This window comes from Setaria italica, chromosome VII (genome assembly GCF_000263155.2).
Source record: "Setaria italica strain Yugu1 chromosome VII, Setaria_italica_v2.0, whole genome shotgun sequence".
Classification (NCBI taxonomy): Eukaryota; Viridiplantae; Streptophyta; class Magnoliopsida; order Poales; family Poaceae; genus Setaria; species Setaria italica.
The window spans coordinates 32865522-32881679 of NC_028456.1; the positions used below are offsets into that span (position 1 = coordinate 32865522).

The 16158-nt window shown below is 43.2% G+C and overlaps 2 protein-coding genes across 2 annotated transcripts; both read right to left on the bottom strand.

The window, feature by feature from the left end:
* Nucleotides 1-346: 346 nt before the first annotated feature.
* On the bottom strand, nucleotides 347-4668 carry LOC101763599 (FT-interacting protein 1). The gene is made up of 2 exons (XM_004977133.3): nucleotides 4323-4668; nucleotides 347-3303 (listed from the first exon to the last, which is right to left on the bottom strand). Exons 1-2 carry the CDS (start codon nucleotides 4498-4500, stop codon nucleotides 548-550), a joined length of 2934 nt encoding a protein of 977 aa, XP_004977190.1. The 5' UTR covers nucleotides 4501-4668; the 3' UTR covers nucleotides 347-547.
* Nucleotides 4669-10921: 6253 nt separating this feature from the next.
* Nucleotides 10922-12932, bottom strand: LOC101763998 (glycine cleavage system H protein, mitochondrial). Its single transcript, XM_004977134.4, has 4 exons — nucleotides 12709-12932; nucleotides 12270-12361; nucleotides 11674-11844; nucleotides 10922-11516 (listed from the first exon to the last, which is right to left on the bottom strand). The coding sequence occupies exons 1-4, from the start codon at nucleotides 12809-12811 to the stop codon at nucleotides 11391-11393; spliced, it is 492 nt and encodes a 163-aa protein (XP_004977191.1). The 5' UTR covers nucleotides 12812-12932; the 3' UTR covers nucleotides 10922-11390.
* Nucleotides 12933-16158: the final 3226 nt, after the last annotated feature.

A 16158-nucleotide genomic window follows, 5' to 3' on the forward strand; every position in this document is an offset into this window, starting at 1 on the left:
AGAAGTGGCATAAGAAAAGAGGAGGAAGAACACGTAGATGATCTGGGCAGCCTGGTTCAGCATGGTGCGGGCTTGCTGGTCAGAGTCGTCGACGCTGCAAGAGGCAATGCCATCGGCACAGCCGAGGAAGCAAGCCCAGACGATAACGAGCTCATTGCTGAAAGAGCCAGACTGCATCAGCCCAATGGTGTAGGACACCGCTGGATAACTCAACATGAGTGCCGACCAGACAACAAGGCGGAAGGCGGCACTGCGGCTGGCGCGCCGGCTGGAGCCTAGCAACACCAGTGTGACGAGGAGGGTGCAGCTGAGGGTTACCAGCACCTCCACACGGACCAGGCGCATATTACTAAGCATGGAAATGAAATCTTACAGCCAGGCCCGATGACACAACAAAGAGTTTACAGAAGAGAGTTGCAACTAACAGACTAAAGGAACAGAACAATTCGTTTAAAAAAAAAAGGAACAGAACAAAGTAACATGAGAAAGTATCACAATAGAGTTGCAACCAACAGACTCAAGAAACAGCACATATTACAGAAGATATTCAGAGCAAACTGTCTGTCTTCTGTGGCAATCGCTGGTAGAAGTTCCTGACAAATGATGGCGTCTTCCGCCAAAGCTTGGGGTGCCTCATGGTGTAGGCTCCAGCTATTGCGACAAGAATTTTCCATGGTGTAAAGAAGAGCATAATGGCTGCTGCTAAAGTAAAGAACCCAAATATTGCTGTTGCCGTTGGATCCCTCCATGTTGTCAATGAAGTAATCCTCTCCCCACACGATGCCACGTCTCCCATGACCGCCTGTATCCTGCCGGCGATACTCCTTAGTCTATCATACCTCATCATTACTAAATCAATGGTCCGAGAAGTAGGGAAGGTATCAAATTCCTCGTCGAGCTCATCTGGGTGTACTGTGTCTGCTAAAGATATCTTGATATCAGCGTGCGAAGGATAACTTGGCCGACACCGGTAGTTCCATATTGTAATCAAGAAGATATATAAGAGCGCTGATGGGAGTATGAACTGATGAAACGCAAGAGCTAGGAGGAAAACAGCATGGGCCAGCAAAGTGACTGCAGGATTCTGCCATGAACAAATATAGGAAAACAATCTCCAAAATGTGTTGAAGATTGAGAGGACTGACATGATTCTGTTCCAGTTGACCCTGCTTTTCCTCCAGCTCCAAAAGTTGCTTTGCACGTCAAACATGTATTCCACGGCTTCCTTGCTTAGGGGTGGTTCCATCCGGCTCAGTCGGGATGTGACAATCTGGATAGCAGGGAGCTCCAAATTGTCTTTCAGGATCACTGAAAGAGGGTCCTCATAGTGCATTGTTGGTAGATTGGGGGATGCATACATACGCACGGTGTTTACTAATGATCTTGTGGTAAATCTTACTGATAGGTACAGTTCACCCAATTTCTTCACCCCTGCAGGCTGTAGGATGAGAAGAGGGTACCCATGAGAATAGATCCGGCCAGGTTGGAGATTGGAAAGGCGTATCCGTACTTTTCCAATGCTGACATCCTTGTACTTGCCTGAACTAGACTCTTCCACCAGGCCATTATCAAACAGTCCAATGGTCAGGACGGTTGCTGTATCGTACACATCCCATGAGTACTGCTCATTGAATGAAGGATGGCAGTTGTTGATGATGGTACGAGTTCGTACCCACTTCCGGCCATATTTTGCCACACAATATGGATGCAGCGAAAATCTCCCATTTCCTCTTCTGATAGGAGGGAGGCCCTGAGCTCCAAGAATGCCAAGTTCAAACAAGCCAACAACTGGAGGATTTGAGGTTTTCTCAGCTGCTAGTCTCAAGTCCTTTGTGTACTCTCCAAAGCCATACTGGGCACCATATCCACCATCGAGGCAGGTAGTGAGATTAATCCGGCACGATGACACAGTCAACTCAACCCCACCACCATCGGAATCTGATGCATTGGGTGGAATTTGAAGATCAAGCCATTGCCTCTCAAGTCCAGTAGAGAGACCCCCAACTTGACGCTGAACTGTTTCCAAGGGTATGACAGTTTGACCAATAACCTCGCCTATGCGAGGCACTAGATGTGCGTAGACAGAAATTTGAAGGCCATCCTCAAATGGTTCTGCAGCAACAAATGTCAGTTCTTCATCCCAGACATAATGGGCTAGTGGCTTCTTCACTATCTTCGTCCTCTTATGCTGACAACCTACCACCACTTTGACCCATGCCTCTACAAATTTGGTTCCAGAAGCGAGTGAAATACATTTAAACTCGTTTATATGGACACGCAGACACCACAGCCTTGGCAAATTATACACTTTGGGCACAATGTGGGGTCTTGCAGTCACACTTGCCTCTAACCAATCAGACTTCCATGACTCACTGAATGCCTCATCAGCCTGCGTGCCCCTCCAAACTGAAAGCATCAACTCGCCTTGAGTTGTCCTTCCGCTTTCGTCAATAAGACGGTGCCACTGTGGTACCACTGGTTTGTCATTTTGGGAACGCAAAGGAACATCATTTAGGTCAAATGACACCAACCCAATAAAACCAAATGTTACCCCATCATAGATAACAGCATAGATTCTAGTTACTTGGGCACTGTCCAACTGGCGTTTGGAGAAGGCAAAAGTTGAGTTCCACTCTGGATTCTGCTCCTCGTGGGCAAACTTGGTGATGCCTCTAAGGTTACCAGCATTTACCTCTACATAGGGATCGGGTTTTTCGTCGATGTCCACATTAGGCAAGCAACGAGCCTTAACCACACGTACAAACAAGTAATGTGTACGCCAAACAATCATCCCATCTTCAAACTTAGGCTGAATTTCCTTTGGTACAGCATCCACAGGAACCTGCAGGGGTCGTCGCGGAACTGGAGGGCGAATAACTTGTGATACAGGGGCTTCATTTTTCAGAAATACTCTAAGAAGTAGCACTCCCTTTGATCGCTTGAATAGTCCACCCTTCAGCTGATAGTCTTTGATGACTTCATCAGTTGATTCAGAGAAGGTAGCCCCAGAAAGCCGGACCTTGCCAAGGAAAACCTGGCAGCCATCAATGGCATTGTAGACAGAAGCTTCAAGAGTAAGAGAAGGAAGCCTTTGTTTGTCCAGCACATCAAAAGTGGTCCTCTCTGACCATACAGGGCAGCGAACCATCCTTTTGATCGATGTAGTGTAACTTTGCCCAGCAAAATGAAGCTGAACAAATGGATTCAGTAGCTCTTGGCGGTCCGAAAGGCCATTGGCACTTACAACCTCCACGACCAGTTTAAGCCTCAACATCATATCTTCAAATCTGAGCTGGTAGTGGCCTGCAAAAAGTTAATACAGCTTTTGTAATTTCTTTGAATTAGAACAATGATGGCCTACGGGAATATATTAGATTCTTTTTAACAAGAGACCTGTTACTCCTAAAACTTAAGTAATGGTTTATTCCTTTGGATCTGACTTTGAACTGTTATACAGATGAAAGTACAGATACATATGATTTCTACCATTACTTTATTATTGTGAAGTTGACAATATTATATTAAAACAGAAAATCTTAAAGCTGATTATTTTACACTTTCAATCTAATCTTTAATAATTCACGTTTGAAGACATTAGGAGTGAGAAACTAGTCTTTTTTTTTGTGGCGACAAGTACTACATATTTGAAGGTGTCTCTCTTATTTGGACCTTATTTCTAGGAAAGCAGATTTGTTTAGAGAATATAGAATAATAAATTATCATATTAGAAGCTATTATTACTTATCCTATTGAAGCTGATTTGAGAAATCTTTGCCTTTTATTTTTTTTATTGTTGTGACTGGCGAGGTACATTTCATACTTGCAAATTTTTCTTGATCAGATTAGTGATTTTTGTATAAGTCAGCACATTTGAAGAGCTATGCAGGTGATATTTAGTCCTCAAGTAAGTCTTCCAACAAAACTTCTCTCATTCGGTTGAGTGTGGACATGATTGAACCAGCTTCCCATAAGAAAGCACAAGTGGCTTAACTGAGAACTTAAGATTTCAGCTGTTGCAATTTTATATCTTTCTGTAAGCAACTACAGGACACACTGACATTGCAATTAGTGCCAACACAACCGAAATGTCAACTTTCACCAAGTTTCATCCCATTTTGAAGCCCAATATCAAAGTTTCATGTGGTTGCCATTTGCAAGCTTTTTCTTCAGATTCCAAATGCAGGTTTCAGTACACGTTCAATGGATTCTGGGGAGAAAGAAAAGATACGAACCTGTGTTTTCGATTTAAGAGGACAACAACTCAACAAAAGCTATGGAAAAAAAATCTAAATCAGTGTAAAGGAAAAGAAAAACTGGAGCACCTCGACGGCCGAATGGCACGGCGCCATCGCCGACAGACCTCGTTCGCCTGCTCCCTGCCGCCGCGGCCGCGATTGCAGCCGCGCCGACGCCTGCGCCCAGATCTCGCCGGCATCCCCTTACTCGAACGGTGGATGCGCTCGCAGCGGAAACCGCGAAGCCGATGTTGCTTCGCGGCATCCAACAATGCGAAAACAAGAGGCATGGCTACCTACGGCTCTAGTTTGAGCTTCTCGCCGCCTCCGTGACGGAGAGCCTGGCTGGCCCTCCGACTCCGAGGCCGCCGCACTTGCCTCGCCGCGCGCCGCCAGCCGCCGGTACTCGGGAACGACGGGATAAGTGACGATTGCAATTACCATGGCCGGTAGGGTGGGTCCCACGCAGGAATTTTTCGTATAATTCCGTTCCTCGGACCTTCGGCCTCGACTTACTGTACTTCTTACTCGAAAATTTGTTGTGGCATTAAGATAGGAATTTGATTGTTAATATAATCTCTTGCTCGGTTTGTGGAGTGAATTAAGAGAGGGAATTCATATTTGGTGTATGGGTTTTGGAATGAATTTTGTATCATAAGTCATGATGATTGTGTCGTCTTCAACTTAAGCACAATATCCACCTAATTATCAATTTTTGTCCCTTGAAAGTAATAATCAATGAGAGTTTGGACCTCTAAATTCTCATTCACCGTCCCATCAAAATTCTTATCCCACAAAACAAAGAGTATAAGCCCTTTTGAACTCATATTCCCTTGCACCAACTACCTCTAACCAAACACGCCATTAGGGATGATACTACTCCCTCCGTTCTAAAATATAAAGTATTTATAGTCAAATCATTTTCAATTTGACTAAGTTTCCAAAAGAGAAAACAACATTTATTATACTCCCTTCATTCCAAATTATAAGTCATTCCAAGAATCTTGGAGAGTCAAAGCATCTTAAGTTTGACCAAAATTATAGAAAAAATTATAAAGATTTATGATATCAAATAGATATACTATGAAAATATAATTGATGAAGAATCTAATGACACTTAGTTAACATCATAAATGTTATTATATTATCATATAAATTTGGTCAAACTTGAGATACTTTGACTCTCCAAGATTCTTGAAATGACTTACAGTTTGGGATGGAGGGAGTATTAGATTGGCTGAGTTTTTTTAGTTAGTACTGTTGGATTCATATAATGCACTTTGATGTGATAGATATTAATGCTCATGTATATAAATTTAACTAAGCTTAACATAGTAACTAGAGATACTTATATTTTGGGACAGCGGGCATGGCGGAGCTAGAGGGTATTCTGTATTCCAAGGAATACCTAACTTATTTTGCCAAAGAGCAAGTGTATATAAAGTATAAATACATATATAGTTTGTGTTAAGTTTAATTCCGTTGTTTGCAAGTTCCTCAGAAGACTTATCTGGGATGAAGTCATTCTACTTAATATATTATTCTATATGGTACAAGCAAATTAGTTTAACCGTACCATCCAGGATCATCCATACATGCATCATGTGTTGCATGCAACCAAACATACCCTTAGGGTGTGTTTGGTTGGTTGTATCATTTGATTCATGTATGAAATGATTCAAAATAATAATGATCCTTTTATTTGGTTGGGTGAATTGTACCAACTTATCTAGGATGAGACCATCCCACTTAATATATTATTTTACTAATTAGAGTGAACCATATGGTACAACCAAATTGGTTGAACCGTCCCATCCAGGATCATCCATGCATGCATCAGGTAGTGCATGCAACCAAACACACTATTAGTGTCTTCTCTCTGCATTGCTCAAGTCTCGCATGTTACCTGTGTCACGCAAATCCAAAGCTTGGGCTAGGCGTGTGGCACCGCAGAGATGGCCAAGAGGAGGTATGTAGGAACAGATCAAGCTAGGTGGGTAGCTAGGAGCTCAGGCCCAAGGGCCCAGACCTGCTGTGCTGAATTCTTTTTTTTCATATTTCAAGTCCAAAATTTGTAGTATCATTGAACTATTTTCTCTAAATTAATATGATGTCTATGCATATGTAAATCATTTGCACTAAAATGTATGTTGTTGTATATATTTTTGTGTTTACACATTTTATGTTGGGAATACCCAACTTCAAAATCCTGCCTCCGCCACTCACAGAGGGAGCAGTGTATAATATGTAAAATAAAAACGTGAAATACTAGAAAAGAATCGCTCCCCCACTCACAAATAACTCATTTCTCTATCTTAAAATATAGCTACTTTTAGATTTATAAAAAATCAAACATTTTCATCTTTGACAAAAATTTCTCTAAAAGTAATGTATTTCAAGTAGAAAAATTACACGCTATGATAGTTGAATTTCACGATGAATATGCTAACACGTTTACATAGTCAACACGATTTTTTTCTATTTACCGTCAAAGTTAAAAAGATTTGACTTAGAACAAATTTAAAAGTAGCTACATTGGAGGGAGCAGTGTTTTGGGTTGTTCAAAGTGGAACCATTGTAGACTTTGATTATATATGCACTTATCTTGTGTGCTGAGTTTGGCTATTTAAGAATGATAGTGTAGATTTACAATAATATTATTTTGCTGTATGTGTAAACACCAAGATTACATAGGGACTAGCTATAAGAGACGAATTGAATTTGCTATAAGCAGATGCGCATGCTCATTTCAGAACAATTAAGCACTGAGTTCTGGGTGCAAGCTATATATGATAAGCTGAAACAAACCAAATATGCAGCAAACCGTGTGATCTTTACCAAATGAATTTGGTCGAAGCTCAGTGTCTGGCGACTTGACTGACTCGGAGAGGTGGTAATGGAGAGCAATGTGGCTACAGATCATCCAAGGAGCGAAAATGTAAATAAGAAGCAAAGAATTAAGCATGCATGGTGTTAATTACCTTGCTAGTTCGAGCTAGATCTTGATCTCAGAGCTACCTTAGCCTTCGCGAAGGCTCGCAGCAGGAACGAACTCACTCGATCTGCGTCGGCTGCAGAGCACACTCGGAGCTTAGATGTGATGGAGTACACACTGCATCTGCATGCCAATGAAGTGATGAACCGTACCTAATACTCCTACTTTGGATCGGGACGACGTTGTATATGTTATGTCGCCATTGACTAGAGATTAAGCCCTTCTATTATTGACTAATGGCACTCGAAAGCGACAAAACATGAACAAGTGGTCATTAATTGCCTTGGCTAAAATGGCCCGCGCGGTCAGCTTAACTCGTGTGCCAGCGAGCGTGTGTAGCGTGCAGCTCACGTGCATGAGATTTGTGGGCAGGTCCAACGGGCAACGGCAAAAACGCCGTGCATACTTCATCTGTTCCTGCAATATACTCTACAATTGTCAGTGCCATTTTTGTAAGATGTAGAACCAAGTGGCAGATCACGGGTGGAAGTCTACCGATATGCTCTGTGCTTAGTCTTTGCATTGCGGGTTGTTTTTACATTTTTTTTCTATTTGCTGGGAATTTTTGTTTAATAATTAGATAAGATTTGTAATAATGGACGGTTGAGTGCACAACTTATGCAGTGACCGGAACAAAAAAAAAAGTCCCTTTATCATAAAAGAAGAAAGAGTAGATTGCACCCACCATACAACAACTTGTCAGGTGGGTGCAAATTTTTAGTCCAACAACTTGTAAAATGCTCAATTTAGTACAATAACTTGATAGGTGGGTGCAAATTAGTCCAACAACTTATAAAATGCTCAATTTAATTTAATAACTTGGCAAATTTGTGCACCTATGGTCCAAACTCTACAACACAACATATTAAGCAAAGTAGATCGACATGTGAATTTTCTTCCGATCAATAATTCTTATTTTTGTCAATAAAAATCATTAATTTGTGACCAGTATGTGTAGTTCTCAACTATGTACATTACTTAAAACTGAATCAAATGTTAGAATTATGCCATTGGCATTACTGAAAAGACTAAAGTCCATAAGAGATAAGAGAGACGTGGGACCTTAGTTTGTCCATAAGAGAGACGTGGGACCTTAGTTTGCTTCTGCGGTTCTGCTCATGTATTCAACAACTCTAGAGAAGCAAGTTTATTTCTGTTATTTTAGCTTATTTTACTTTGTTTACTTTCTAAACAAGTACATGAGCCTTTAGAAAATATTTATGTCAACTTCTAAAAGTATTATTAGTATTTATTAACATATTGGATTTTTTGAGCCGAACAAAGAAGCATATAATCAAACATGTAGAAGTAGTGAAGACGAATTTATCAATATTGAATAGAAAATTAAATATTACTAATCAAAATTAAATCATTGTATAAAAAATAATTAATACAAGGACATGATATTAATTTATTGAACACCGAAGGTTCTAGTCCTGACCAAATACATTACCATTGCGACACTATTATCCATTGTCAAATAATGCGCCTGGCAGCAAATATGTTACTTGTTATAACATTTGACTGCGGATGCACCAATTTGCCAAGTTATTGCACTAAATTGAGCCTTTTACAAGTTCTTGGACCAATCTACACCCACCTGTCAAGTTATTGTACTAGATTGAGCATTTTACAAGTTCTTGGACCAATTTGCACCCACCTGACAAGTTTTTATATGATGGGTGCAATTTACTTTAAAAAAAGTCTCTCTAAGAATTGGGGCCTAAGCGGTCGCAACCTCCCCCGTGATGTTCAAAGATTTATGGGAGTCAAGCTAGGAATGCATGTGACCAACGACTCTTCTTCCTTTCTCCTGCTACAGTAGCCAGCGATGGTGGAGAAGCGAACTTCGACCTCAGCTCGATTCTGTTGCTTCCCCTCCTCTCTGGCAGCCTCGTCGTTGCCGGAGGGGGGGAAGCTGGATCTACCGGGTGTTGTATAGTTTAAGCCTAGGGTAGATAGTCTAAGTGCTAATAATTGCTTCCATGGTGGCTTCCCCCATGGGAAGCTCGGTTTCTTCCCTGCTGGCGGCGACGATGATTGCTGCGGCGGTGTGAAGCTTTTGGTCCTCCATGGTGGTTCCGATGATGGTGAGATATCCGGTCGGCCTGTGGGGTCAGTCTGTTTCTCCTCTGATGTGAAGGGGGAGAAATCTTTTTTTCTGTGCTTCTCTGGCAGCGGTGGTGGCGTCCTCCTTGTGGTCTCCGCTGAGGTCACCGGTAGCATTGTCATCCTCGGTGACCATGGAGCGAGGTTAGTGTTCCCCTTTGGTTCAGCTAAGGGTGAACTAGATATCCCTTTTGTGAGGCTACTGTCTGGGCTCCTAGTGACCTCAGGAGCGGGTTCAGCAGCGGTAGACTTCATCTGGGGCATCGATGCTGTCGGTGTTGCCGGTTTTATGTTCTTCCTCGACCGTGATGACGACGGCCGATGCGTGCCAGAGGGGAGACGACTTGCGGCTACAAGTGGGAGGTCACGTTGGGTGTCTTGGATGAGCTTTTCTCTTGGGTGTTGTGCTTCTTCCCCGACTCCGGTGGATCCGGAAGACGTGCGACGTCCAGAAGCAATGCGTAAAGATCCAAGGACTGTGTTCTTAAATTTGTTCTTTGTCAGGATCTTGAACGTAAATTTGCACTTCTGGAGGATAGGGTTTGTGGACTTTGTTGTAATTCTCTTTTCCTCCAGGGTGCGAGATGTAAAAGCTGAGCTTTTATAAATGGGACCCAGTCCCTTCGGAAAAAAAAGCTAGGAATGCATGCTTTGGATGTCCATTAGCAATAGTGTTCTCGTGAAGTTACTGTTGTAGTCAGATTTCTTATACTTATAAATCATCACTTGAGGATGATAACAAGAAATTGTTGAAAGATGCAGTTCCAACAACACCTACAAACAATTTGTGAAAGGTGCCGAGTTATGTTGAGAATAGTCCCAACTTACTTATGGAGAGCGGAGTAGCACAACTTATAAGTATGAGGGAGTGTTCACCCATTGGACTAGCTAGTCTTTTGGGGGAGATGACTCAAGTATCACTTTGTTGTTGCTCTCCATATTGGGCCGGCTTGTGTGAAGCAGCTCAACTAGGCCTGGGGCCGGTGCACTTGTGTTTAGTGAGACAGGAGTCGGACGCTCAGGAATGGAGGTCAGAAGGCGCGTGTTGCGCGATGCTGTTGCGCCAACATATTGTAACTAATGTTAGAATGATAGTCCAAAGGTAGAGAGCAGCTGATGGATCTTTCTCTATCAGACTATTTTTCCCATTAAAAACTAACACGTTGAACGAACATTAGCATCCAAATTCCCTTGTCCTGATAGAATGCGGCCAAACGGATACTAATATGCGTGCTCCACACATCTGTTGAAAAAGAAAAGGACACCTTCGCCTAGGATGATTCAACTCGGCAAGAAAAGGGGAAAATTGGTCCCCGTCGACATGTGCCTCAAACTACCGGTGCATTTCTTTAGCACAAGTTGGCAGCACTTCCACACACGCTATAGCTAGCTATCGTCAACACCAAATCCGACCACGGTGGAGTAGAATCTCAGTAAAACCAGGCGATGAACAAGGAAATTGCAAAAGGTCAGAACACCCAAGACCAGCCGAGGAATCTAATCAGGACCTGTTTAGGGTTCCGGCAGCCAAGAACACCCGGGAAATGAAAAACAATGTGCAAGCATTGATGTAGAGAAGTCGTAGGAAGATTACTTTTTTCACCATAAAGTTCACTATATTCGCATTGGAGGAACAACAGTTCCAACAAAGAGTTGCGATAAGTAATCGCAGAGTGTGGAAGTACAAATCTTTTCCTTATGCAGCTGAAAGGCGCAGGTAGTAAAATAAACAAATACATCATAGCCACCGACTAGCCGACTAGCCCCAATTCCTACGATGTTCAACGATTTCTGGGAGTCAAGCAGCTAGGAATGCATGCTTTGGATGTCCATTAGCAATAATGTTCTCGTGAAGTTCTTGTTGTCGTCAGGTTTCTTATACTGTCAACGCAATTAGTAAATGGACGTCCATCGTCCCGTCGCTTGTCAGCAAAGGAAGGCATGGCAACTCTGGTTATTGCGTTTGGACGACGGTGGAGTTTTTGCAACAAAGCAAAAATGACTGAAACAACCAAGAACACAGTGTCATAGGCAAAGAACGCATGCTGGCTCTAGTGAGCGTCTTCCTCCTCGCAGTGCTTGGTGTACTTGGCGGCGTCCAGCAGGCCGTCCGCCTCCCCAGGGCTGCTCGGCTTCACCTTGATCATCCACCCGTCCTCGTACGGGCTCGAGTTGATCTGCATATATATAAAGGAGCACATGATGACATCGCAACATCGATCACAAAGCATTATCATCAGTAACTCAGTAAGTATGCAGAGAGAGTTTGTCAACAGGAAATTGATGAAGAGGTGTGATCAATGATCATGGCCAGTGCGTGTGGCAACGGCGTACCAGGCCGGGCGTCTCCGAGAGCTTGGAGTTGACCTCGACGACCTCGCCGGAGATTGGGGAGTTGACGTCGCTGGTGGCCTTCACACTCTCCACGTTGCCGAAGGATCCTCCTGCCGAGACCTGGGCGCCGGCTTCCGGCAGCTCCACGAACACCACCTCTCCAAGGTGGCTCTGCACCGAGCAAACCAAGTGGTTTCCGTTTAAAATCTTTTGCATTTAAGTTGCAGGGTGTGCTGCAGTGCTGCAACAATCTATACACGCAAATTGCCAAAACCATCTCTCTCAAACACTGACACCAAGCATGTGTCTGTCTATGACATGATCATTCTATTAGATTCTACTCCCTCCGTCCCAAATTACAAGTCGTTTTGTTTTTTAGATGCATAGATCTAGACATAAGGTATATCTAAGTGCATAACAAAGTTTGCGAATCTAAAAAAGTCAAAATGACCTATAATTTGGAACAAAAGGAGTATATTACATTATTCATATGCTATGCTACAGGGACCAAAGTTAGAATTTTTTTTTTTTGAAAAGCCACACTGCGCTTTATTCAGATGGAAGAAGAACGCTAGGTTGCAGCTGGTTCCCCTCACCTGAGCATGGTCCGTGATGCCAACCGTGACGACGCCGTCCTCATGGTGCTTGACCCACTCATGAGAGTGAGTGTACTTCAACCCATCATGAACTGCACAACACATCATATATCAAACATGACCGTGGGTTTTGGTTGCAGCATTCAGCATTCTCAGAGACCAACTTCCATCAGAACAAGTTGCTACTCTGTCTTTTGTAAGAGCTAGTTTTTTTGTTGTGACGCGACAGGGAAAGCATGCACTCAGGACGGCCGAATTGAACCGGTCCATACACAAGCATACGAACAAAAAAAAAATAAAGACAAGCATGTCACAATGCAAGAATGCAAAGAAACAACAATACATTATTGCAGAACCAAATGTTTGTTTCCCATAAGAGACACAGAATATTGACATCTACTTGCTGACGTAGAGAGGGCAGCTACATACCATACCATACCTGTGGAGAAGAATCTGGAGATGGAGAAGGCCGGGGCGACAGCCCTGGCTCCGGAGAGCTTGAGCGCCTTGGCGGCTGAGCTAGCCCACAGCCTCAGAGCCATGCTGCACTGCCAATGCGAGTGCAAGTGTTCTTCTCCGTTTTCGCTCTTCTATCTCTTACTACGGGATGGGCAGGTAGTAGGTACGGTAGATGGTAGTGGACGATGGGCACTATGAGAGGATAGAGGGTTTTGATTGTTTGGCCCAGGAACAAAGGTGTGTAGGGATAGGGTTTGTATGGTTCTGGGGTGTGCATAGCCTCAGCTTTTCTTGATTAGATCAGAGCCTTTGATTCTCCCCAACCAGATCCAAGATCAAGGATTAGGGTGAGTGGTCCGTGACATCAGAAACTATACAATGTTATTACTAATTTTGTTATAGTGATCATTGGAGGTAATTAGCTAGGAACAGAAATGGTCAATTAATTTGCTGAATATGATGAGCCAGCTACTCAGCTACAGCAGACCAACGGCACCATACCCTGTTGGGTGTTAGCTTTTCCGAAAAAAATAATAAAGTAGATTCTTTCTTTTCCAATAAGCTTTTTCTTTCTCTCTCTCTCATCTCTTTCTCACCAATCACCGATGGCAACGGAGATGACGGCACCACTTTGCCATTTGAAGCCGAAAGTATACCGACATTTGTCATTTAAAAAAAACAACTTTGGCATCGTCTGAAACAGAATCCGTTTGTTCATGTGGCAACGTATTTAACGAGAATAAAATTTTCAGCCTCGAGAATCCCATTTCAGCTTGTTTTGGAGCCCATAGCGTGCATGGAAGGAATCTGACTTGCCACGCCCAATGGTGCCAAGACCCAGTTATTGTGGAATCGGACTGTGCAGTGTGCACGGGTGGTCCAGGCTTTCATGAGAAGGTGACGGATAGATCAGAAATCGGATTTAGCACTGCTAAAGGAAAGGAGCTAATCCCATCTCCTCGTTGATTGGAAGATAGCAAAGGTGAAACAACGTAGCCAATGAGTTGGCAGCCTTAGCTAGACGTAGCATTCACACAGCGGTGTGGTTAGGACAGGTGTCTTAGACCTCATCACAAACGACTGTAGTGCCTCTACTGTCTAGTTAATAAAGCGCTATCTTTGGCCGCAAAAAAAAGGAAGAGAGAGAGGCGAGCTGTGTGTTCATCCAGATGAAAATGTGTGTGCGCGATGTTTCCAATAATTGGAAGCCATTCCACACTTATACTGGGTGTAGAAGTTTTATTTCGTCAAGTATTCTCTAACCTCATTTGTTACGCATTACATACTATGAGTGTTTCTATGCATTTGGGAGGGCTATTTTATTCATCTACTCAAAGTCCTCTGGTCCTCTGGATGGTGCTGCACTCTTCAGAGGAATTTTTTTATTTTACAAAATAAATGCTCTAATAAAAAAATTGCAAATATATACCCATATAGCCATTTGAAATGGCCATAGCTAGTTCAATGATGGAATGTTTCCTACCGTCAGTTGAATCGGCGGTATATTCCTTCTTTGCGTAATGTACTTTTAAAAAATTGTAACTTTTTCAGATGAACTCGGATGAAGACAAACTTTGTAGCTCAAATGTTTAGATCTGAACATTGTATCGATTATTTCAGCACAAAGATTATTTCAGATAAAAAAATGTTTGAATTAAAAAGTTGTATACCTCGTCGAGAGCTACAATTTTCATATAAAGTTTATCTCCATCCGAGTTCATATGAAAAAATTAGAATTATTTTAAAATGTGCAGCATGGAAAGAGGACATTCAGCCAATTGAATGGTAGTAAGGTGGGTACGAGAGACATTCCGCTAATTCAAGTAGCTATAGGTATAGTTTTGCAAAAAAAAATTTGTTTGGACATATATTTTTGCAAAATAAAAAATATAAAAAAGAAAAAAATTTCTCTTGAGATCATCGATAGGAGCTCTTGTAACAGGACCTCGTGGCCACGTTATGGGCTGTTCAACGAAGGCTCCAATGTAGCTTCGTGCTGGATAAGCGACATGATTTTAAAGCCCATTAGGACCAACTAATAGGTTCAATTTATAGATAAATAAATTCAACATTTTTGAAGATTACATTCAACATTTTCTGAAAAATAGATCAACATTTAGAAATACTACATATAACATTTTTGGAAAAATAACTACTTTCAACATCTTACACCTCCTAATTCAACATTTGGACAAATCTGGTTCAACATTTTTCCAAACAAAGTTCAACATTCCAAAATTTTGTACCTTCTTCAATCTTGAGGCAGCTTCTTCCTCATCCTCAATGGAGGTGGTGTGTTCAGGGGGCGCGCGGGACCGATGCGGCCAAGGGCGACGGTGCCCTAGCGGTGCACAGGGGCTAGGGATGGTGGCGCCGAGGCCGGCACGTGCTAGGGGCAGCAGTGCCCGAGGCCACGTGCAAGGGCAGCAGTGCACGCGCCGGGGCAGCCGCAGCAAGCAAGGGCGGCGGCGGCCGGTAGGGGCGTCTATCGTACATATATCTATGGGCCCACCAGAAGGTTTGGACAGTTCTAAATATGGGACTGGACACCGAGATGCATCTGACATGGAGACCATAGTGCAGGACAGTATAGTCTACATGGAAAGACAGGACTGGAATCAAGTCCCAGGCCCTAGTTGATTTTGTGGTAGAGTGGCAGGAGAATCAACTACCAATGCCAGCGGAGCGTCCAGAGCATTGGGTCATGTATTTTGATGGATCACTCAAGCTCGAGGATGCCGATGTAGGAGTACTCTTGATATCTCCCAAAGGCGAACAACTCAAGTACGTTCTAAAGTGTCCAACAACGAAGCTGAATACGAGGTGCTTCTTGCACCGGCTCCGCCTGGCAGTCTCGCTAGGAATAAAGTGATTGTTAGTCTACGACGACTCACTAGTAGTGATGAATCAAATCAACGATGAGTGGGACCGCCACAAGGAGAACATGGATGTATAGTACACAAGCTAGAGAACAAATTCTCTGATTTGAAGTTCCACCATGTCGCCCGCGACAACAACGTTGCTGCGGACGTCCTATCAAAGCTCGGATCCACCCGTGCTTAAGTTCCCGCAGGAGTTTTCATTCATGAGCTACACAACCTATCAATAACGGAGCCGGCACCATTAACAACCACTTATCGAGATCCTATCGCACCAGATCGGAAGGTTATAATGATTGATGCAGACTGAACCACTCACTTCATCGACTACATCAAAGAGCGCGAACTACCCTCGTACAAAAAAGTGGCAGTAGCATCGACAACCATTAGCGGCGGCGGCGGCGCTTGGGAGGAGAGGGCAGGGCACGGATGGGATTTAGGTTTGGGGATCCAATGAACTAAACTCCCCACACGGATCTTAAACACCGGAAGCCGTATAACAAGCTGGCTGCCGGAAGCCCGATAGGATTGGCGCTGTCCGTCCCTATGCC

What these genes read in the sequence shown, in the direction of transcription:
- LOC101763998 (XM_004977134.4), bottom strand. Translation starts at nt 12,811, where the DNA reads ATGGCTCTGAGGCTGTGGGCTAGCTCAGCCGCCAAGGCGCTCAAGCTC. An exon ending in GCATCACGGACCATGCTCAG is followed by an intron (nt 11,845 to 12,269) that starts GTGAGGGGAACC and finishes TGCTCGGTGCAG; the next exon opens with AGCCACCTTGGAGAGGTGGT. An exon ending in TCTCGGAGACGCCCGGCCTG is followed by an intron (nt 11,517 to 11,673) that starts GTACGCCGTTGC and finishes ATATATATGCAG; the next exon opens with ATCAACTCGAGCCCGTACGA.
- LOC101763599 (XM_004977133.3), bottom strand. Translation starts at nt 4,500, where the DNA reads ATGCCGCGAAGCAACATCGGCTTCGCGGTTTCCGCTGCGAGCGCATCC. An exon ending in CGTGCCATTCGGCCGTCGAG is followed by an intron (nt 3,304 to 4,322) that starts GTGCTCCAGTTT and finishes AACTTTTTGCAG; the next exon opens with GCCACTACCAGCTCAGATTT.